At 36.7% G+C, this 23,709-nt stretch overlaps 2 protein-coding genes across 2 annotated transcripts; one reads left to right on the forward strand and one right to left on the reverse strand.

Annotated features, from left to right (window-relative positions):
- Window positions 1-1,328: 1,328 nt before the first annotated feature.
- Window positions 1,329-2,358, forward strand: LOC5574187 (protein lethal(2)k10201). The gene is made up of 3 exons (XM_001661194.2): window positions 1,329-1,598; window positions 1,662-1,863; window positions 1,923-2,358. The coding sequence occupies exons 1-3, from the start codon at window positions 1,417-1,419 to the stop codon at window positions 2,280-2,282; spliced, it is 744 nt and encodes a 247-aa protein (XP_001661244.1). The 5' UTR covers window positions 1,329-1,416; the 3' UTR covers window positions 2,283-2,358.
- On the reverse strand, window positions 2,298-23,646 carry LOC5574186 (delta-like protein 1). The gene is made up of 4 exons (XM_021852354.1): window positions 23,384-23,646; window positions 3,219-3,516; window positions 2,964-3,155; window positions 2,298-2,904 (listed from the first exon to the last, which is right to left on the reverse strand). Exons 1-4 carry the CDS (start codon window positions 23,495-23,497, stop codon window positions 2,390-2,392), a joined length of 1,119 nt encoding a protein of 372 aa, XP_021708046.1. The 5' UTR covers window positions 23,498-23,646; the 3' UTR covers window positions 2,298-2,389.
- Between the last annotated feature and the right edge of the window lie 63 nt (window positions 23,647-23,709).

Raw genomic sequence — 23,709 nt, forward strand, 5'->3', positions numbered from 1 at the left:
AAAGGGCTTAGAGCCAGTGTCCAAATGAGAAATTTTTTTTTTTTTCAAAATTTCATATTGTGCAAAACATTTCTTGATTTCTTTCTGCGAATCCTGCCATATAATTTTCAAAGCAGGATGGCGAGTGCATTGAAATTGCCTTCTCCTCACGTTTTAAAGACGGATCAAGAGTTTAAGATCATCGTCTATAATCACGGATTCAAATTTTACTTCTCATTTTGGAATTGCAATGCTCCTGGCTTCAACAATGGAATTTGTTAAAGTTTCAAGAGCGTTATCAATATAAAGGTTTGGTTGTAAAGAAATGTTTACATCAAAATTAGGAGTCAATATATGTTTCATATATATTCCAGTCGGCTCGAAAACAATTGAAAGTGGAGCTGATAGGATTGAGAATCGCTTCATGGGATATTTGAAATGTAACGGGGATATGATCAGAATCAAAATCAGCATGAGTAATTAATTGGCTACAAAGATGACTAGAGTCGGTTAAGACTAAAAGAAACGTAGATGGATTTCTAGAAGAGGAAAAACATGTAGGGCTATCAGGGTATTGAATTGAGAAATATCCTGAAGAGCTGTCATCAAATAAAATTCTGCCGTTGGAATTATTCCATGAGCGATGTTTGGCATTAAAGTCACCAATGACAAAAAATTTTGACTTTTTGCGAGTCAGTTTGGAGCGCTGTCCAGAGCATTGAAAAGGCAAAAAGGCAGCTATGAAAGTATATTTACCAAGCTGTGTTTCAACTGAAACACCTAAGGTTTCAAAAACTTTAGTTTCAAATGACGAAAATAGTTGATGTTTTATACGCCTATAAATGATGATTGCAACTCCCTCACATGTCCCACCAAGTCGATCATTATGATAAACAAAAAAGTTAGGATCTCTTTTGAGTTTAGATCCAGGTTTCAAATACGTTTCAGTAATAACTGCTATATGCACGTTATTAGCTGTAAGAAAATTAATCAGCCCGTCCTCTTTACCATTAAGAGAACGAGCATTCAAATTTAAAATATTTAAATTATTATTCGGATCCATTAGAAAAACGTAATCCACTAACAATTTAATTAGTAAATGTTACACCTACTTGGACTGCTTCAGTCATAGTGGAGGCATTGAGCATTGCATCAATCATTAGATTCAACAATTGAATTATTGTTCAGTTAGGAACGAAGACAATCCATTGCGAAGATCAACCGCCATCGGTTCGCAACACTAGCGCATGATAAGCAGCGCCATCCCTTGGCGGGCACTGTAAACAATGTGACATTTGACTCACTCACACACATAAACTGTGCACATTAAAAACATTCGATATTTTCCCCTCTTAACTTTTATGTAAACAGACGAGTGCCGGCTTTCTTATAAAGTTTTGTTTATAAAAAGATTGTGACCTATATTATTCTTGCAGAATGGCCAACTTTACCCCTGCGGATGTAGTTCTTGCGCTGCTTGATCGGTACGGGACCGGATTCCGCCCAAAGGATGACCCATTTTTTATGGAGGGAAATTTTTACAACAAAAAGTTCGTCAAGCTAGGAGTACTCAGTGAGATTTCTCAAAACGATAACGATGACGAACAACAACATGAAACGTAATTATTTTAGTTTACTGTAAATGTCGGGAATGAGCGAATGGAATGATTGATTTATTACAGACGAATCGTGTGTAACGTTCCGGATTGTCAGTACAGTTCCACCTCTGTAGGTGACTATGAGTCTCATTACAACTCCCAGCATCGCTACTCGTGTGGAGAATGTAAGAAGACTCTTCCCAACGCTCACCTGTTGGACTTGCATCTGTCGGAATCGCATGACTCCTACTTCGCTGCACAAGTCCAATCCGGAAAGCATCCGATGGTGAGCTCTTTTCTTGTAAACTAACGTTTAACGATTGATAAAATATATTTTCGTCGCAGTTCTCATGTTTCCTGGAAGAATGCAAGCACAAAAGCCAAACTCCGGAAGCGCGTCGAGATCATTGCATAAAAGAGCACAAGTTTCCTCACAATTTTCGGTTTGATCAAAGGGTTTTCACTCATAAAAAGTCCAACAGATCAAGAGCGTCATTGTCGGAGTCATCAGTCACAGATCAGCACATGGAAGTCGAGACTTCTGCTGAATCTGGTTCAAGTGCTGTAGTGAAAAACACGAAGAATTTCAACTTTGGCCATTCAAAAGTACGCTCTTTCAAATCCGACAAATCTGCCAAGAAGTCCGACATTTTGGAAAGTAATCGAATGGTGGTCGATTTGCTGGAAAGTCTTCCCAAAGAATGATGGTAACTCTAGTCATATGTCAATAAATAATTTATTTTGTTAAAATAAATAAGTGAAATAAATATGAATAAATAAATGCTTGTTCAGAAATACTAACATCCTGCGTTTTAAGCTTCGTTGTCGACGTCCTCGGCGCTATATTCTTCGTTTAAGTAATCTTCGCCTGGATATTGCGTTGTCACATTCCCTAGCTGCAATCTCAAACTCGTCATCTGTTCATGCTCATCGATAGTTGCCTGTGAAGTGCTAGTGGTGGCCATCGTCGTCGTAGACGACGAAGACGTAATCATCGACGGCGGTAGAATCTCGCAGTTCTGGCCCTTGTATCCGGATGGGCACTCACATTTGAAGTTTCCATCGTCCTTCATCAACGAGGTGCACTTGCCACCATTTTGACACGTGTTGGGGTTCTTCTCGCAGTAGTTCAACTCCTCATCGCACAGCATTCCTCCCCAGCCGGGTTTACAGTTGCATTCCCAAGGTCTGCGACAGTCACCGTTCTTACATCCCGGATATGCGTGACACTTGCTACAGTCTTCACCCATCCATCCGACTCTACAGCGGCACTCACCGGGGCGTCTGCAATATCCATGTTCTCGGCTACAGTTCTTGGCGCAGATGGCTGAAACACATTACCGTTGTTAAACTTTAACTTTGGTAATACAATGAGAAGCATCTTACGAGTTTGACACAGGATTCCGGTCCAGCCAGGGAGGCACTTGCATTCCAGAGGTTTTGTACACGTTCCGTGCATACATCCTGGCAACACTTGACAGTCACGGCACGTGGCTCCAGCCCATCCAAGCCGGCAGCGGCACTCTCCAGGAGATTCACAGTATCCACGTGATGGGTGGCAATCCTCGCGACAGATAGCTAAAATGATCGAAATCCATTTCATACAAGTTTGACCAACCCCTGAACCTCGATCATACTCACGTTCCGAGCAGAAGATACCGTCCCATCCCTTGTGGCAGACGCACTCGAACGAAACCTTACAGCTACCATGCTGACAACCCGGCAGCGGAATACACCGGTTGCAGTTATCGCCGTAGAAACCGAGCTTGCAGCGACACTCGTTCGGACGTTTGCAATAACCATTCATCGGGTCGCAGCCCTTCTTGCAGATGGGGACATCGCACAAATCGCCGGTCCAACCTGGGAGGCACTTTACGTCGCCGTTGTCATCGCACACGTAGTGCGAGTACTCATTCTGCGAGTTGGGAATTTCGCAGGCCTGAAACGAGATGATATGTAATGTTTAGTATGCGAAGAACATATAAAGTAAAAGAAATAATCATGATTCGAAAGGTTTTTGTATGATAAAAGTGTAAGGTAATATAATCCATTATAATTTCAGGAAATTCTCAAGGCAAAACTCGAAATTGATCTCGAAGAACTTCATTAGGAATTTTGCCTAAAAAGACCAAGAAGTTTCACTCGGTATTTTTTCGGAACTTATCATTCCCGGGTTGAGGGGAAAGTCAAATTATAAAAAAACAGTAATACATACGAAAATTTACCATCAGAACCAATTTTGAATTTTTAAGTTGCTAGTTTGACGAACAAGGTCATGAGCCTCTGTACGTACCATAAATTCTTTTGTTCTAATGACTTTTACTGTGCACCGTGTGTTGGTGCTATCTCGCTCTCTCTCACGGGCAACTTGAAAACAGAGCGCACAGTAAAAGTCAAACGTTTTATAGCATGCATAGTAGACTGGCCCAGCTCAGTATGGAAGAAAAATAAAGTTGTATGATTCCACGGGGCACCCCCCAGGATTATTTCTTGGGGTTAGAGGAAGCCTTTCTGAAAAACTCAGCTCATTTAGTCGTTCCATGAGCTGGCGCATTTGAATTGAAGTTAATATGGGATTTTCAGCTCAAACATATGAGCAACAGCACATCATCTACTGTTTGGTTCAGGAAAATTGATGATCGCATTCAATTGGACCCATAATGTCAAAAACACAACTTGATATAATAGCGAAGAATATTGTAGAAGATTGTATCATGATCAAAATTAATAAAGTTGGTGTTTTAACCATCTGAAGTATATCATGCAATACTGCTTGTATTTCTTCAACATAGCTCAGAGGTAACCACTAAGCACATCATAGCCACCTATGACACTATCCCATCCCCGACATAGTCACTTATGACGTAAAAAGTTATAGTGACGACTTCCTTCGGAAGGGAAGTAAAGCCGTTGGTCCCGAGATGAACTAGCCTAGGGCTAAAAATCTCGTTAATAAAGTCAAACCTAAACCTAACCTATGACACTGGGCGAGCTGAGGCACATGTCGCATGCATATAAGTGACTGTACGGAAGTGCTGATCTAAGCCTAACTTTCAACAACTGAAAAAGTGATGAAAATAAGATTAAATCCAGATAAAACCTTCTGCAATTATGTTCATTAGGGTATCAACTAGTGTATTTGTCATTCTGTACTTATTTGAACGCGAACAATTAGTATACGGAGCGAAATAGTGACAAAGGATCAATTTTCAATATATTTGAGACGAATATCCCATACAAACTTCATATCCATTGCGCCAGCTGGTGGAGCAACCAATTGAGTTGAAATTTTGAGAGAGCGTTTTTCTTACCCTAAGGCTCATATCTAGGGGGTGCCCCGTTAAGTTTTACAACTTTTTTGTTTAAGGGCCAGTCTAATGCATAGGCTCATTGCACTTTTTTATATTTAAGGAGGTATGCACAATGCACATACACACATTTCTAGTAAATAATAGATCCATGTCAGGGATGGGAAATGTACTGTAGCAAACATTTACCACCTCAACATTCACATTTTTCTACACGACCATCAAAATCCAAAGCAAACCATGACCGTTCATAACAAGAACATGTCACGGCTCTTCAAAACTGCAATCTTCTTCTTCCTAACGTTTTTTCAAACCCGAATGCGAAACGACTCGAGCACAGTGGTGACACGATTTTTCCGGTTTTCGAGGTTTTGCATTTTTGCTCGATAAAGGCAGCATGAAATTGAACTTGTATATATGTATCGCAACGGAATGATTGTGCTCTTGCTATTGGCGCTAATAGATTTCAATTACCGTAATTCGGGGTAACATTGATCATTTTTTTGGATATTTCTTAAAAATTGAATTTGAAATTCTATATGTGGCAAGTTTTATATTTTTAAAACAAGTACTGGCACACAATGCTCGTGTGTATATACTGTATTTTGTTTTCTAAAAGTTTAAACCATGTTTAAAAAAATGTTTTATGTGATTTTTTTTATTAAGCTGATATGGGGTAACATTGATCACCCATGCAAAACATCGTTCGGTAATGTTGAAAATATCATTACTTACTAAAATCATGGTCCGTGAAGCCGAATATGGAGGCCAAACTCTTACAAGTCATTTACTTTTCGAGTTATTTAAAAAATAAAAACACCTTGAATTGTGTACGCCTAAAGGTAGGCAATTTCCTAAGGAATATTTGCATTCTTTTTAGTACTTTTTAGTATTTTCAGCAATGTCATTTTTAGTAATAACTGCATTTCTTCTGCTCATATCGTTTTCAGAATTCATGTTAGACATGATTCTTTGAGCGTGTCGTCCATTATCATAAAAATCATTGTTTCCAAAAGTTGACATTTTTTCGCATAAACACATCTCAATTTTTGCAAAAACCCAATGTACATTATGTATGTATGTATGTATGTAAGTAGCCACCAATCCTTGCTTGAGTTTTGCTCTGCATGCGGCTCCACTCAACAGTAAGGTCAAATTTTATTACCAATCTGCATTCAACATACCGCTGTATGAAGGGTCAAAAGGGGGGTGGCGAACCCGTAAGCAGAAACACTTACGCGAAACCCGCGGGAAATAGAGAATCTCCTTCCAGCCATATGATCCAACAGATTGAGTATTAGAATTTGCAATACTCCTAATGCTTCCAAAACTCAACTAATAATATTCCCACATAAACCAAAAGCTCTTTATTTGAAACCTTCAAGTAGACATGTTGTCACGATGAGAGGGGTTCCAATAAATTGGTCAGATGAAGTTAAGTATCTAGGGCTTATGCTAGATAAGAATTTAACTTTCAAAAATCACATTGAGGGCATTCAAGCCAAATGTAATAAATATGTAAAATGTCTCTATCCCCTTATTAATAGAAAATCAAAACTTTGTCTTAAGAACAAGCTGTTAATATTCAAACAAATTTTCAGGCCAGCCATGTTGTATGCTGTACCAATATGGACTAGCTGTTGTAATACCAGGAAGAAAGCTCTGCAGAGAATTCAAAATAAAATTTTGAAAATGATTCTGAGGCTTCCTCCCTGGTATAGTACCAATGAGTTACATAGAATATCCAATGTTGAAACATTGGAACAAATGTCAAATACAATCATTAATAATTTCAGGCAAAAATCGTTACAATCTTCTATTGCCACGATTAATGCGTTATATGTTTAGGTTAAGTTAGGTTAAGTATATTAAAAACATTTTTTTTTTCTCTTATAAGCAGGTGAAATCAACTCACCTGTAAAAAAAAAACTGAACTGCTACGGCAAATGAAATGTAATATGTTGTTAACAAAATGTTAATTAAATCTTAAATTTGTTTTACCAAATTAGGATGATAGTGTTGTCAAATAACACAGAACACCTAGATATAAGAAATGAATGTAATGTTTGGAATGATACTAATAAAAAAATTATATATAAAAAAACAAAAAAAAAAAAAAAAAAGAATTTGCAATACTTGTAGAGTTTTCCACGGAAAGGTTTGTTAGAAGAAGGGCGCGTCAAATCTTTTACAACTGTTGGAGAGAAAAGTACTAGACGCGAACGACTAACACTTTTCCTCCTGACTCCGATTGGCACTCCACTTCATTGTCCAGTTGTAACTTCAATGATGCCCTGATGCTCTCTCCCTTCCCAAAACATGGTAAATTCAATTATAGTGAAATGTTATATAGTAGAACAGATTGTAATATATATAATAATATGGTAATAAAATCTACAAGGATGTTACGGTGCATTCTCCTATACTCCGGTTGGTACTCCACTCTATTGTCCAGCTGTAACTTCAATGATGCCCTGATGCACCTTTCCAAATCCCATCATATGATAAAACGAAATAAATATGTTGATATGTATGTGAATATATAAAATTTGAAAATTATGTAGACGATTTGCTGAAACATGAATAATAATGCTAAGTTAGTATCTCCGATAAGCGGGTTCCATGCTGCTCCTGAAAGTTAAACCAATTTAACAGTATAATAATCTACATAGAAGTAAATAAATTGCGTTGCTTGAAAATAATAATTGATTCAAATGAACATTAACGCTGCGTTATCATGATTGAATCTGTTGACAAAATAATGTGGAATATGATTAATTGCAAAGATAAAAAAAAACTTCGAAATGATACATTAAACTATGGTTTACTCCATATATCTAGATATTGTAGGGCTTATAGAATTTCAAAGCAGATGTATTTGAAAGTACCTTTGAAAGAGCCATGAAAACTTATCGAGATATGAAAAGTAGACTTGATCGATAATAAGAAATATACGTTTTAAACCTACAAAATACACGGCTCATTCCTTTAGGCGACTTTAATATCTTCAAAACTAAACAATTTAAATATATTGATTCGTAAAACAATTCTCGCCCTGACAGCCATTGGTAATCAAGTTTGTGAATTGTTGTTTCTATGCTAACGGATGGATATACACGTTATTTGACAATGCTACGTATGTATGTATGTATGTAGGTAGCCACCATCCTAGCTTGAGTCTTGCTCTGCATGCGGTTCCGCTTAACAGTACAGTCAATTTTCATTATCAATCTGAATTCAACATACCATTGTATGAAGGGCCAAAATGGGGTGTGGCGGACCCGTAAGCAGAGACACTTACGCGAAATCCGCGGGAAATAGAGAATCTCCTTCCAATAATATGATCCAACGGAAAGTATAATGAAAGTTGCAATACCTGTCAAATTATCCACGGGATGGTTTGTTATAAGAAGGGCGCGTCAAATCCATTACAACTGTTGGGATAGAAGAACCCATCTACAACGATGTTACGGTTACTTCAACCCTTGACTCCGGCTGGCACTCCACTCCATTGTCCAGCTGTAACTTCAATGATGCCCTGATGCACCCCCTCGATATCATCCATGTTATATGACTCAATTGAGTAATTATTATGTAATAAAATTAAATACAATAATTCAAAATATAAAAATATATGAGAACTCATGCAATATCTCGATGATTTGACCTAGAATCGTTGAATGAAAGATGATTAATATTAAATACATAATAACAGATTGTTCCAACAAGCCTGAAAAAGAATACAATGACAATGTTTCTACTAAATGTTAACGACGGCTTCCTGCAATTTGGGATCGTTCAAATATTAAGAACGCAATAGGGGGATGGAGGGGGTCTTCCTTAGTGTTACGGTCCATAACACAATTTTTAATTTTCCATACAAAAGCTGTTACGTAGGGGAGGGGGGGCATAAAATTGACAAATTTTGCATTACGTAATATTTGAATCCTCCCTTATATATTGCTTATCCTGAAAAAAAAAATACATAAATTAAAAATATCATTTGCAGGTCCTTTACGATGATCATAGGAAATGGTGCAGACAATCTGTAATCCATTTTTGAATATATGGTTATAATTAGCAACTTGGCCAATGACACTAATGCCCTAAAAAACAAAATGTACATTAGCTCATAAATGGAAGGTAGGGAATCACCACAGACAAACAGACGTCACACTCTCATCGTTGTCCGTCGACCACCTTTTTAACGGTCGATTCAAAAATATGGTAGGTGGCCGATCCGCCACCCGCAGCGCTCGTATCGTTTTTGTTCGTGTTTGACGTTTACACACTACCGCCATCTGTTGGCCCATCGCCAAACACACCGATTATAGCATTGGGCGTGCCTGTCTTCGTGACTATGATTTTGATTAAGATTTGTTCTAAGTGTTACGTCTGTTTGTCTGTGGAAGCACCATTCATGCATTGACAATATTTCATCGATAAATGTTGAATTGAACTTTTTACGAGGAGGGTCATTGCGATCAATGTTGCCCCGCTGATCAATGTTACCCCGGATAACGGTAGTTGAAATCACAAGCAAAATAGTAGCGATTAAAGTAAATATTTAACATTTTTTTATATCATTCGCCTCGAGATGGCTTCCCGAAAATGATCATAGTGGAGAGACAAAAACATTCAAGCAGAGTGTGAACCGTTGGCAACGCAACCCCTGATGGTATAGGGCCATTGCAGCCTTTGTTTAGTGTGCCTAACGGACCCCTCTGATTTTGCTGGGAAACGTTTCGTAGCGTGTTTCCCGTTTCATACCGTTACCCAGCAAAATCAAAGGGAGCCGTTGGGCACACTTTTGTTTGCTGCAAGCGCACTTTTGTTTGCTGCTGCTTAGTGATCCTTTATCAGTGCGCATCGTACCTTCGTGCTGTGCGTACACGAATTCTCTCTGCTCTTGGAAGTTTTCTTAAAAAACTACCTAAAGCAATAAAACAGTACTTTTCAGTGCTACACAAACAGTACTTTTCAGTGCTAAAATTAAAAACGGTACTTTTCAGTGCTACTTAAACAGTACTTTTCAGTACTATTTTTTCTACTATTGATCCCTTTACGATCCTTGTTTGGACCCGTGCCTACGATTTTTCGTTGGACCCGTTGGCGAAAGCTAGCGGTGGTAATCCTTCTTGGACACCGTCTAGGGAAAAAACCTCTCGAAGGTCACGTCTTTCTCGTTTATTAACTAAACATGGTATCAACAACTAACAAAAGGAAGGGTGAATCTCTGAATTCACTACTTCCTTCCAAAAAAGTGGGTTTTAAAACTGTCACTACACGTGGCAAGAATGGAAGAAAGGACGCTTCCCCGGAATGCGAAGTTTCTTCCAAGGGTGAAATGAATAATTGTATTGAAATGAGCAATCAGTTCGATGCTCTAGACAAATTTTCCGAACACCAAATCGAAGCAGCCTCTAGCCCAGGCTCTTTGATTCAAGTGAGGAAGCAAAGAGTGCCGCCTATCGTGGTCAGTTGTTCCGAATTTGGGGGATTTAGGCAGGAGATCTTGAACTCCATTAGGGGAATCAAGGTTTCCTTCCAAATCGCAAAGAAAGGAGACTGTCGCGTTTTGCCGGAAACTCTTAAAGATCGCGAACTTCTTCTCAGATATCTTGAAGAGAAGAAGCACAAATTTTTTACTTATGACGACAAAACTGAACGTTTGTTCAAAGTCGTCTTGAAAGGTCTCTCAAGTGACTATAAGTCTCCTGAAGAGATCAAAAATGGAATAAATGATTTACTTGGATTTTCCCCAGTCCAAGTAATCATTATGAAAAAGAGAACAAAATCTGGCATTGTTCGGAAAGGGCTTTCTCAAGAATATTATTTAGTTCACTTTAACAAAAAGAACTAAATAATATTAAAGCTTTAGAAAAAGCTAAACTTATGTTCGATGTCCGTGTGACGTGGGAACATTTCCAGAAACCTGGAGGAAATTACCAGAACCCCACTCAGTGCCGTCGGTGCCAAAAGTGGGGTCATGGTACAAAAAATTGTCGCATGGATGCTAAATGCATGATTTGCGGAGGTTCTTCTCACGCTAAGGACGACTGTCCTGTGAAAGAAGATACCAGAAAATTTCAATGCGCCAATTGCAAGGGCCCTCACAAAGCTAACTTTTGGGAATGCATTTCACGCAAAAGAGTCGTTGAGGCTCGTGCCAAGCAGATGAAGGATAATATCCGTTACGATAACGGTCGTTTCCGGAATTTGCCTGGTAGAGTATCGAACAATGCTCATTTTTCAGTTAACGATCGCTTGATTAGGAATCATACCCACCAGGAAGATCATAATCATGCTCATTCACAAACAAATTTTAATCCGTCGGGTAGCCGTTCGAATCTTTCAATTTCGAATGTATCTACCCACGGTAAATCCTTTGCCGATATCGTAGCAGGTAATTTGAACTCTTCCCCTGTTCGTTCCATGAGTACCCATTCTACTTGTTTCAAATCAAATGGAAAAAACCCTACCGCCACAGGTAACTCCTACCCCGCTTCTTCGTCTACCGAAAATTCCAATGGGAAATCATCAGATGATATGTCTGCCTCTGATTTTAATTTTCTAACTGAACAATTGAATCTAATGATTGATGCAATGTTCAAAGCCACTACTATGACTGAAGCAGTCCAAGTAGGTGTAAAATTTACAAATAAAATTGTTATTGGATTACGTTTTTCTAATGGATCCAAATAATAATTTAAATATTTTAAATTGGAATGCTCGTTCTCTGAATGGTAAAGAGGACGAGCTGTTTAATTTTCTTACAGCTAATAACGTGCATATAGCAGTTATTACCGAAACGTATTTAAAACCTGGATCCAAATTTAAAAAAGATCCTAACTTTTTTGTTTATCGTAATGATCGACTTGATGGGGCATGTGGGGGAGTTGCAATCATCATTCATAGGCGTATAAAACATCAACTGTTTTCGTCATTTGAAACTAAAGTTTTTGAAACTTTAGGTGTTTCTGTTGAAACACAGTTTGGTAAATATACTTTCATAGCTGCCTATTTGCCTTTTCAATGCTCTGGACAGCAAGTTAATTGGCTTCAAACTGACTTGCGAAAATTAACTCGCAATAAGTCAAAATTTTTTGTCATTGGTGACTTTAATGCCAAACATCGGTCATGGAATAATTCTCAAAGTAATTCCAACGGCAGAATTTTATTTGATGAGTGCTCTTCAGGATATTTCTCAATTCAATACCCTGATAGCCCTACATGTTTTTCCTCTTCTAGAAATCCATCTACGATTGACTTGGTCTTAACCGACTCTAGTCATCTTTGTAGCCAATTAGTTACTCATGCTGATTTTGATTCTGATCATGTCCCTGTTACATTTCAAATATCGCATGAAGCGATTCTCAATCCTATCAGCTCCACTTTCAATTATTTACGAGCCGACTGGAATATATATGAAACGTATGTTGACTCCAATCTTGATGTTAACATTTCTTTAGAAACTAAAATTGATATTGACAATGCTCTTGAAACTTTAACAAATTCCATTGTTGAAGCCAGAAACATTGCAATTCTAAAATGTGAAGTAAAATTTGAATCCGTGATTATAGACGATGATCTTAAACTCTTGATCCGTCTTAAAAACGTGAGGAGAAGGCAATTTCAACGCACTCGTGATCCTGCTATGAAAATTATATGGCAGGATTTGCAGAAAGAAATCAAGAAACGTTTTGCAGATTTAAGAAACAAAAATTTTGAAAATAAAATTTCTCAATTGGACCCCGGCTCTAAGCCCTTTTGGAAATTATCTAAAATCTTGAAAAAACCTCAGAAGCCTATACCGGCATTGAAAGAGGAAAACAAATTATTACTAACTAATTGCGAAAAAGCTCAAAAACTTGCTATGCAGTTTGAAAGTGCGCACAATTTTAATTTAGGACTTACTAGTCCAATTGAAAATGAAGTTACTCAGGAGTTCGAAAATATTCTCAATCAAGAGAACGTTTTCGAAAATGCCTGGGAGACTGATTTGGAAGAAGTGAGAACTATTATTAAAAAATTCAAAAACATGAAAGCTCCTGGCGATGATGGAATTTTCTACATCCTCATCAAGAAACTTCCAGAAAGTAGCTTATCATTTTTAGTTGATATATTTAACAAATGTTTTCAATTAGCATATTTTCCTGACAAATGGAAAAATGCTAAGGTTGTTCCAATTTTAAAACCAGACAAAAATCCTGCAGAAGCTTCTAGCTATCGTCCAATCAGTTTGCTTTCCTCCATCAGTAAACTTTTTGAAAAGGTTATTTTGAACAGAATGATGGCCCACATCAACGAAAATTCAATTTTTGCCAATGAACAGTTCGGATTCCGCCATGGACATTCGACCACTCATCAACTTTTACGTGTAACAAATTTGATCCGTTCCAACAAATCTGAAGGCTATTCTACTGGTCTTGCTCTTCTAGACATAGAAAAAGCATTCGACAGTGTTTGGCATGAAGGTTTGATTGTAAAATTAAAAAACTTTAATTTTCCAACATACATTGTTAGAATAATTCAAAGTTATCTGTCAAATCGTACACTTCAGGTTAATTATCAGAACTCCAGATCTGAAAGACTTCCTGTAAGAGCTGGTGTTCCCCAAGGCAGCATTTTGGGACCAATATTATACAATATTTTCACATCTGACTTACCTGAGTTACCTCAGGGATGTCAAAAATCTTTGTTTGCAGATGACACAGGCCTCTCCGCCAAAGGACGAAGTTTGCGTGTCATCTGTAGTCGATTGCAAAAAAGTTTGGATATTTTTTCTTCATACTTGCAAAAATGGAAGATTTCTCCTAATGCTTCCAAAACTCAAATAATAATATTCCCACATAAACCAAAAGCTCTTTATTTGAAACCTTCAAGTAGACATGTTGTCACGATGAGAGGGGTTCCAATAAATTGGTCAGATGAAGTTAAGTATCTAGGACTCATGCTAGATAAGAATTTAACTTTCAAAAATCACATTGAGGGCATTCAAGCCAAATGTAACAAATATGTAAAATGTCTCTATCCCCTTATTAATAGAAAATCAAAACTTTGTCTTAAGAACAAGCTTTTGATATTCAAACAAATTTTCAGGCCAGCCATGTTGTATGCTGTACCAATATGGACTAGCTGTTGTAATACCAGGAAGAAAGCTCTGCAGAGAATTCAAAATAAAATTTTGAAAATGATTCTGAGGCTTCCTCCCTGGTATAGTACCAATGAGTTACATAGGATATCCAATGTTGAAACATTGGAACAAATGTCAAATAAAATAATCAATAATTTCAGGCAAAAATCGTTACAATCTTCTATTGCCACGATTAATGCGTTATATGTTTAGGTTAAGTTAGGTTAAGTATATTAAAAACTTTTTTTTCTCTTATAAGCAGGTGAAATCAACTCACCTGTAAAAAAATCTGAACTGCTACGGCAAATGAAATGTAATATGTTGTTAACAAAATGTTAATAAAATCTTAGATTTGTTTTACCAAATTAGGATGATAGTGTTGTCTAATAACACAGAACACCTAGATATAAGAAATAATGAATGTAATGTTTGGAATGATACTAATAAAGAAATTAAAAAAAAAAAAAAAAAAAAAAAAAAAAAAAAAAAAAAAAAAAAAAAAAAAATAAAAAAAAAAAAAAAAAAAAAAAAAAAAGTGATCCTTTATAGAGAGATACGCGGAAGTTAAATGGAATGATTTGGCAACAGACCAGCAATGTTCGGCTCACGCTTTGACAGCTCTTGCTGCTTGATTGGCTCACACTTTGACAGAAATGTCAGCTTCCGCTAATCTCTCTTATTCGGGACTACGAAGCTGCTGCTGTTTTCCTCGAGTTCCCAAACCTGATCCATTCAAGTCGAGCGCTCGACACTGAAGAAGTCTGTATGTTTCAAACAAAATAGGCAGTTAAAAGAGATTTGCTTGCCTTACTAGTGATTCTTTCGTTTTTTTTCTGTTGTAAAAGTGAAGTGAAGTGTTAAATTAGTGTTTTTTTTTTAGACAAAATAACTTATTATTTTTGCTTTTTTGACACTCAAATAAACCAATGTCAAAAATTGTTTGCCTGTTAGTTTATTAAAATATTTTAACTATCTTACACGAAGAGCAACGAAGTAACTTCATTGACAAGATATTTCTCTATAAATTGCAATATAATTATTTATGCAGCAAGATGCAAAACGAAGACTTTCTCAGTGCGAGACGTAAATTGCATATTTTAAACATGACGAAAACTAAAAAAAATCAAGTTTTGCATCGAGTTGCATACAACTTTTTTTGCAATTACGAAATTTATAATTAAAGTAGATTATTTCTAGGAGCATCGATCCAATTTTCACTTAGAATCCGTCACCTGAGGTGAATTTGGATCGTCGAACGGATGTAGAATCAGAAAATAGTGGACTAATGAATGATTTCTTCACTTTCGCTTAAAGTGAAACAGTTCGGGATCCGCATTCAATAATATACAAAATCTTTGAAGACACAAATCTCTCGAAATGAGCATCGAACGACTGTGCAATTCTAGAAAGATTCGCGAATCAGGCGAAACTGACAAAATGTACACAATTTAAGAAAATATAGCGTAGAAATTGTAGCTCGATTGTCTATTCACTGCACTTGAACTTTTCCCCTATCGATAATTTAACTATTCAAAAAACGCAAATTTGTAGAAGACGAAACTTCACCTCATGCCAAACCACACACTTTATTGATTACGCCTGTGTTTTTGTTTATCAAAGTGATGGGCGCATCTGAAATCGAAATCAAAACACGGCGAGAGTAAACGGCGACACTGCAAACAAAAAATAAACAAGGCGTACATGGCGGGCTTAATTGAAACCAGAATGTAAACACGGCGCAAAAGTAATAGGTGACACTGAAAATAATATCGATTACAGGCTCATAACATTGGGCGATACTGGCATTCTTGAGTGCGTTCAAGGCGAAACCTTATAAATTATTTTTAGTACGAAATAGCTAGGGAAATTGTAGGAGATGTGTGTGGTATTGATGAGGATTTTAAAACTAGGTTTATAAACTGTGTATTAAAGTGAAAAGGTTAAAGTTTGAGTATATTTTCTCCAATTGGGATTAAAAATTGCACATGAGAATTTCATTGGTTATTTTTTCATTGTTATTGAATTGTCAGATAGGCCCTTATCGCGAATCCCTCTCGAATTTCAATTTTAACTTTTGAGACATAAGTAGATGAAAAAACCGAATTTAGTACTATACCATTTAATTCCACTGAATTGAACATTTGATCTACAGTCATACCAGTTATTCAAACTTAAATTGGAAGAATTAAAGAATTAAATTATCAGGCAGAAGAATGTTCACTTTGAAATCCTTAGATTTTGCTAAACCTTGGCACCGGAATGAATTCACTCTGAACTGCGAATCGCCTTGCACTATATATTCCAGCTGAACGAAGGTGCTTTCTTCCAATCCCTTCTACATTATTTTCTGGGTTAAGCAGAATGTTATTCGACCATGTAGTCCCATTTGTGGTTTTCATTGAGAACAAGTAAGTTTGAAAGCTTCAATAATACAGGATATTGTAGTATCAACGACATTGTAGTTCCAACGATATGGGCCTGGTGAAGTAATTATAAATCACGCCTCTCACGCCGAGGACCTGGGATCGATTCCAAGAAAATATTCAAAAAAGTAAAATTTGTTATACAGTTATATTATTACTGAATCTCCCCTATTTATTTTTAGTAAGGATAGTTTTGTTAACAAAATTAATCTCTTCAAAATGTATGTATGTCTTCTCTTCTCTAGCAGGACACCAGAAACAAAACCAATTGTCCACAACAATGTAATGAGTAATCGTGAAAGCCAGCTGTCATCGATTGAAAGTAAAATGTGATGTAAATTTGTCATTCCAAATAGGATCCCATTTAATTCCGTAAAATAGCCACGATTAATCGAAAGTAATCACGTTTACTGATCCAATCAACCGAATGCCTACTCCAAATTTGAATTATGACTAATCGTCATCGACTGAATCGTGCTTCCATTGTTGATTCATCGCATTTGGACGCTCGGAGAAATGGTAGTCACTGTTTTCGAATGCCGCACACACACAAACTCTACGAAAGCATCTTTAAATCCACAACCAATTAGCAACTTTTCCTTCCTTTCGTAGCTTAGCTCGAGTCATACAGCTGGATGCAGAACACCGAACCTAACAGTACATTTTTCTGCGTTTTGCAACAAGTGTCCACTTTGCTCCGAAGATTCTCACTAAAACTCCAAACAGCGCAACGCTCTTTGCTTTCGAATAGCCCTCATAAATTGCCATTCACTCGCCAAGCACGCGCAAAGGGACTTGAGTTTATTTCCTCCCATATGGACAGTAGAGTGGCTCACAATTATTAAAACTTAAGTTACACCCTCATTTTTGTTTATTTGAGATCCCAGAAGCTATTGTTTTAGTTTGAGCAAAATCCATCAACTCTAAAGTTTGTATAGAGAAAATTGATCAAATATATGGGAAAAATGATTCATATTACATTTTCAACCAAAGGTTGCGCTGATTACAGCAAATCCGTAAATTATTAATTAATAGGCAACAGACTCCAACAAACCGAAGGATTTTCGGTTAACAAACAAAAACGAACCGTAATTGAGTTTCCCTAGGTATAACTTTTTCAACTGTAAACGGAAAGGTATTTTGTTTTTTTTTTTTGCAGTCACGTCTCTATTTATTGAAGAATCTTCAAATCAATATTGAAACAAATTCATCGACTATAGCACGACCTATGTTATTAAAATCGTTTTTTTTTTTTTGTTATATATTTTTTCGTGTTTCTTCATACAAACTTCAATCTGGTTCTGCTTTCTTACAGATTATGGATTCTGCTCAAATTCTCACAGTGGCTTCTGGGGTCCAAATGAACAAATTTTAGAGTGCAATCATGGGCCACCCTAATGAACAACCTGGCCGGATGAGCCACTCTCCGCGAAGATTCGCTTCTTCTGCTCCACTTCCTTCGTTCGTTCACCTGGTCCGGGAATGCACACACTTATGAACTAGGTATTACGCGATCAACAACATAACGGGTTTCGGTCGGTGGTTTGGCGCTCGTACCTACATAAATGCGGTTAGTCGGTTGCCCTTGCATTCAAGTCACCAAGTCCAGCCAGGTGATTGCGCCCGCTGTAGTCGATGAAAACTAGATCGAGGCGGAATTTGGGTTCCGAAAATCTTTCCCCCAACCTGAAGGCGCCACGAACAAGTCCAAGTAGACTGTGCCTAATTACGAACAGGTGATCGATTTCATCGTAGGAACCATATACCAAAATGTACGCATTTTAGAAATCGATCGATAATCGGATCGATCCGGAACGCTTTGGAATCTCTTTTCACTGCACAATGGTTCGAATCGACAATTTAGCAAGAAAGAATAATCACTGTTCTCGTTAATTTTTGACGTAACCGGATGTATTTAGCAAAAATGGTCGTAATAAAGTTTTGTATTTTATTAGAAAGAAGTTGAACAGGGTGGTCCTTATTTATGTAGGTTTCACTTTTAAATCAATCTTCAAAAAAATTTGCAGTTTGGTTTTGTAGCATACTTTTATAAATAATAATTATGAACAGCTAACTAGTGTTTGTTTATCAGTATCTCATGAATGTGGTCTTCGAAAAAGTTGCAGAGTAAGCAATTACACACATTTTTTGCCTAATATTTCAAGGTAATAATTTTTGTCATTTAAAAGTTATGAACAAATTTAGGTGAAAAATTATGAAATCTCATGCAGTCCATTTATTACGTAACGCTAAAATTGTAAACTTTCGACCCCCTCCCCTCCCCTCTCCGTAACGCTTTTTGTATGGAAAATTTCAAATTTTTGTATAAGCCGTAACGCTTGAGCCTACTTCCCCCCCCTCCCCTAGAGCGTTACGTAATTTGTGGATGCCGCCTAAGTGATGAAAAATGACGTAAACATGTGTTCTGAAAGATGTATTGAACGAAAAATGTAATTTTACATTATGAAGGACATGAAAACGATGCTACTTTGATTGACATTTCCCGAATAAGGCGGCGTCCATTTATTACGTAACGCTCAAATTGGAAATTTTTGACCCCTTCCCCTCCTACGTAACGCTTTTTGTATGAAAATTTTAAAATTTTTGTATGAGCCCCCCCTCCCCCTAGAGCGTTACGTAATTTGTGGATGCCGCCTAAGACACCATCGTATTTAAAATGTGACACAAATTTACGTCATTTGGCTCGCTTCTTTTATGTGCATCCAAAAGACGTAAAATCACATGATTTTTTTGGAGTGTGTACTAATCAGCCGGGAGTCAAATGAAAGAGGAAAATGCGGCTTTGTACTATGCCTATGTGTATGTGATTTTGTATGTTTGTATGTGCAAACGAGTGTCATATTTCAGCATCTAGTGGACTAGTGGTGTAGTTTTTATAATGTTTAAACAAACCTTATTTTGTTATTTATATTTATATTAACATGTTATTACCGCTACATTATGTTTGGCACAATATCTTGTCACTTTGTAATGGCCATATTCACGAAAAATATTGAAAAAATAAAAGACTTTATTATTTTCGCTAATATTTAAAGGGTGAATGTTAGCGAAAGTAATAAAGTCTTTTTTTTCAATATTTTCTTGAATATGACCCACTGCGTATTGCAAAAATCTGCCTGCTCTGCCCTAATCATCTATTCCCTATCTAAATTCTTTGATAAAAAATGAAAATCGGATAGTTATGTAATTTCAAATTAAGGGTTTATTTTTTGTGAATAGAAACAAAATATTTTTAGTGTGTATTTTGTTACGTAACTCTTTAGAATGTATTTCTCTGAAAATAAACCGCTTGCAAAAAATTGCCCCTTTTCAGAAGTTACTATTGAGTTAAAATTGCCGCTTTACGTGAGGAAAACACTTATTCTATCACACCTAAAACATGAGAAAAAAATATTCCGTGAATTTGTCGAGGACGAATTCCAAAAACTTCAACTGAATATGGATGGAGTTTGTAACATGAGGTAAATTTTCCTGCAAGAACATCATTTCTTTTATATTGAGAGAGTTGACTTCAAAAATACCCCTAAAAAATTCGAAATATTGATGTAGCTCACAAAACTCCAAAGTTTTGAAGAAATGAAAATACAAAAATGAAATAATATTGTATTAAGGTTATAATAGCAATACAATTTAATTTCTAACTATTTTCCCAAATGTCTACGATTTTGGTAAACTTGCCTTCCACAATGATGTTAGATTATTCCACCACTGCCATACAATGAGGCGAATGGACTATTGAAATACATAATAATCCCTTATAAAAATTCGCTACAAGAAATCGGATTGAAATTCATTGATTTGCCTAATGAAACCAAATCTTGAAAATAATAAAGTTTCCGCGGCCACCTGGAATTGAACCAACAACTTTGCGATCGATATGCCCGTGCGTACACCACGCGGCTATTGATGCCTTGATGTGGGGTGATGCTAAAACGATACATAAAGCGTTCGTATTGCAATCATCGTTTCATCGTTCATCAGGCAAAATGTTCGATGTATTCAGTAGAAGCATTAACCTAAGAATGCTAATGTCGCTGCTGTTCGTGTTACCAACATCTAGTTTGCCACGAATTGACAGCCTGAGTACCGGGCATCAAAGTGTCAAATCAATTATAAAAACATAAACAACAACAAGGCATAGAACAAACAATGAAAAACCATAATAATAAAGGTAATAATAATTAAAATCAGTTTTGTGACATCAGCGCTACTAGCGTTCTACTACTAATATTTCTATTATGTATTCCGATAGTCCAGTTTGTTGCGTGCAGGTTAGAGCTTCATGACACACATAATAAACAACACATAAAGTTTCTAACGTTGAACATCCGTATTTTTTTTTTAATTTTACCTTAACGAAAAAGCACCGGTTTTGGCCGGCCCAAGATAAATTATTATTTAAAAGTATATGGAAAGCCCTACAGATACTGCAAATATGCCAAATAAAAGCTTTCAATCCTTATTATGTAAACATCGGAACTGACTCCAGAAAAGTTGATGGGAACAACCCCAGTGTCAACACTTAAACTCCTGTGGTGTTTTAGTCGATTAAACGAACGTCAAAGATGATCAAAAGTTTCCAGGTTCATTTATGGACCCAATTTTTAAATTAAAGTTTAAATGTGATAGCTGTTATTTGAGCGGGAAAAATTACTGAAGTAGTTGCAGTAACATGCTCTATCGTGTTACAGTGATACCTCCATGAGTCGATGTTCCATGACTCGATATCGACTCATGGAACCATACTAAAAACAAAATTTCATGGTTACTATGATGGTCCCTAGAAGCAGCCAAAGGGTTGCTGTTCCATGGATAGATGGTCCCTTCAATATCGACTCATGGAGGTTTCACTGTATTAAATAAAAGCAAGATTTAATTAAACCTTTTAGGACCCTAGTGAGTAATAAAATAGTAATAATAAATATTTTCACATTTCTCCAACAAACTGCATAAGGAATAGCTATAAATCTGGTTAAAACCTACAATTTTGTCTTCAGCAAGACGCCAATAACTTTGAATTGCAGATAAATGTATACATACACAGTATGAACGAAACCTGTAAAATTATAGCGAGTCGAATGTAACAAAAGGACTCCATCATATATGATAGACATTTACGTGTGATCTTAAAATTACATTGCTGCTGGTTTGAAAATGAGCTATAATTAGCTACCAAACTAGATGAATATATAAAAAAAAATCTATACGGGCTTTGAACTCGCGACCTCTGGTGCGATAACTACACGCCCGAGCTCTCTCGGCTGTCTCACCACCTTAGTAAGCCATTGACAAAAGTTGAACACGTTCTGCGTAAAATTAGTGTATCACAGAATCACTTCGATGGTTGGCGGTTTCATCGAGAAGTGATTGAAAGAGCAGTCAACAATGCGGAGCGTTCTCTCGGTTTGTTTTGTGGCAGATTCATGTAAATTTCTAGCGGATTTAACTGAAATATAGTTGGAAGGGCCCTGATTGGTTCACACATGGTCTTATTTGCATCAGCTGTAGGCTAACGCTTGTAATTTTCAAATGCCTGCCACAATGTTCCATCGATTTCCAAATTGCGTGCTGCTTAATATTCACAAATTTTTGCTGTGTGGATATACGAGGCAAACAAATGAGCCAATTCGTCCATGATTTTTTTCTTGACTGCTGAGTTGCATGATTGACAACGCACGCATGAAAAACGTCAGTAATGAGTTTTGAGAATTTGAGTTTCTCACGACACTGATAAGATCTAACTTTTTGCCATCCGTTACCCAATAGCAATAGTTTGGAACTACGCCATAGCTCTTAGACAAGATTTACGCATGTATTTATGTGATTATTGATCACTGTCCAAAAATCAAAACTAAAATTCAACGGCAGGTGAAAGCTTCTGCTCAAGAAAAAGCTAATATAAATTTGTGACCAATACCTTATCGAAGTATGGCAGCCTAATAGTACTCAAATATATCGAAGATTTATCTCAGTTGCTCAATAGTGTTACTGTTGTGGTGATTCTTCTTTGTGCGAATCTTGTGACAAAAAAACAGTCTTGTTAACATTCTAGTGCGTGACATCGCAACGTTCATTAAGTTGATGGTAATGTGCAAGTCTTCTGTTATTTAATTCAAAATTAAATTCATGTTGGTCTGTGAGTTGATAGAGTGAATGCTGTATTATTTTCCTTCCAACGAAAATAACACCTTAATATTGCCCATAAAGGCATAACAGTCTCATATGGAAAAAGTAGGCATAGACATCACTTAAAGTTTGAAGTTTTCCTTCTCATACAAATGATCATAATCTCACAAATTTCTATATTTGCTTCTATTGATTAGCAAAAAATATAAACTCAAAAACAATTCACGTTTTGGAAATGCTATTTGGGTTGAAAGTTCATATAATGACTGCTTTACCTTTACTTTTCAACATGAGACTGCACCAACTTCATATTTGTTCACAATATTTTCAAACAAGGTGTGTTAATTTTTATATGCATAGTAAAGTACATATTAAATCATGAATTTTGCGACGAAAACAAGGCTTTTATAGGCAGTATACATCGATCACGATTGTTCATTACTGTTACTGCTGCCGCTGCTTACACTTTTGAAAGAATTGAAAAGTTAAATCTAAAGTGTCTTCGACAAAGTTTATAATATCAATATTTTTTAAAGTTTGCTCAAGAACGCAATCACTAATTTACTCAAACAAAAAATCTTGATTCAAAACTTAAACCTGAATAATGATCAACAAATTCAGCTTATTTCTAGGAAGATAAAAACATTTCTGGATGCATCATACGTCTAAAATCAAGAAGAATAAAGACAAATTTCCAGCTAAATTGTCCATTTAGACCATTGTGCACTTCTACCCAATAGTTGTTACTTCAAACCGAAACTAAGTGCGAAACTTTCTTCTTTCCACCCTAACCTGTTTCTTCCATTTGGGCACGTATCGAACGGCTTCGGCCACTGTCGCCAAGCCGAGGCAGATGCTTCCGATGGCGGCCACAATTATGATTTGATAATAGCAGTTATTGCTCATTATGCTTCACTGCCGGTGCTCGCTATTGATGCTGCATCCGAGTCCGGAATTGTGGAACGACCGTGTGAACGAAAAAATAAACGAAACTTGATTCGATTCAAACGCGGAACTTGGGTAGACGGAGGAATCTTCGAACGACCGACACCGACGGAACCTGGAGCGAAACTGGTTGTGCCAATCGGCCATGGAGCTGACTAAGGCAGAGGAGGGAA

Source organism: Aedes aegypti, chromosome 3 (assembly GCF_002204515.2).
Source record: "Aedes aegypti strain LVP_AGWG chromosome 3, AaegL5.0 Primary Assembly, whole genome shotgun sequence".
Taxonomy (NCBI): Eukaryota; Metazoa; Arthropoda; class Insecta; order Diptera; family Culicidae; genus Aedes; species Aedes aegypti.

What these genes read in the sequence shown, in the direction of transcription:
- LOC5574187 (XM_001661194.2), top strand. Translation starts at nt 1,417, where the DNA reads ATGGCCAACTTTACCCCTGCGGATGTAGTTCTTGCGCTGCTTGATCGG. An exon ending in GACGAACAACAACATGAAAC is followed by an intron (nt 1,599 to 1,661) that starts GTAATTATTTTA and finishes GATTTATTACAG; the next exon opens with ACGAATCGTGTGTAACGTTC. An exon ending in AATCCGGAAAGCATCCGATG is followed by an intron (nt 1,864 to 1,922) that starts GTGAGCTCTTTT and finishes TTTTCGTCGCAG; the next exon opens with TTCTCATGTTTCCTGGAAGA.
- LOC5574186 (XM_021852354.1), bottom strand. Translation starts at nt 23,497, where the DNA reads ATGAGCAATAACTGCTATTATCAAATCATAATTGTGGCCGCCATCGGA. An exon ending in TGCCCAAATGGAAGAAACAG is followed by an intron (nt 3,517 to 23,383) that starts GTTAGGGTGGAA and finishes ATCTCGTTTCAG; the next exon opens with GCCTGCGAAATTCCCAACTC. An exon ending in CGGAATCCTGTGTCAAACTC is followed by an intron (nt 2,905 to 2,963) that starts GTAAGATGCTTC and finishes AATGTGTTTCAG; the next exon opens with CCATCTGCGCCAAGAACTGT.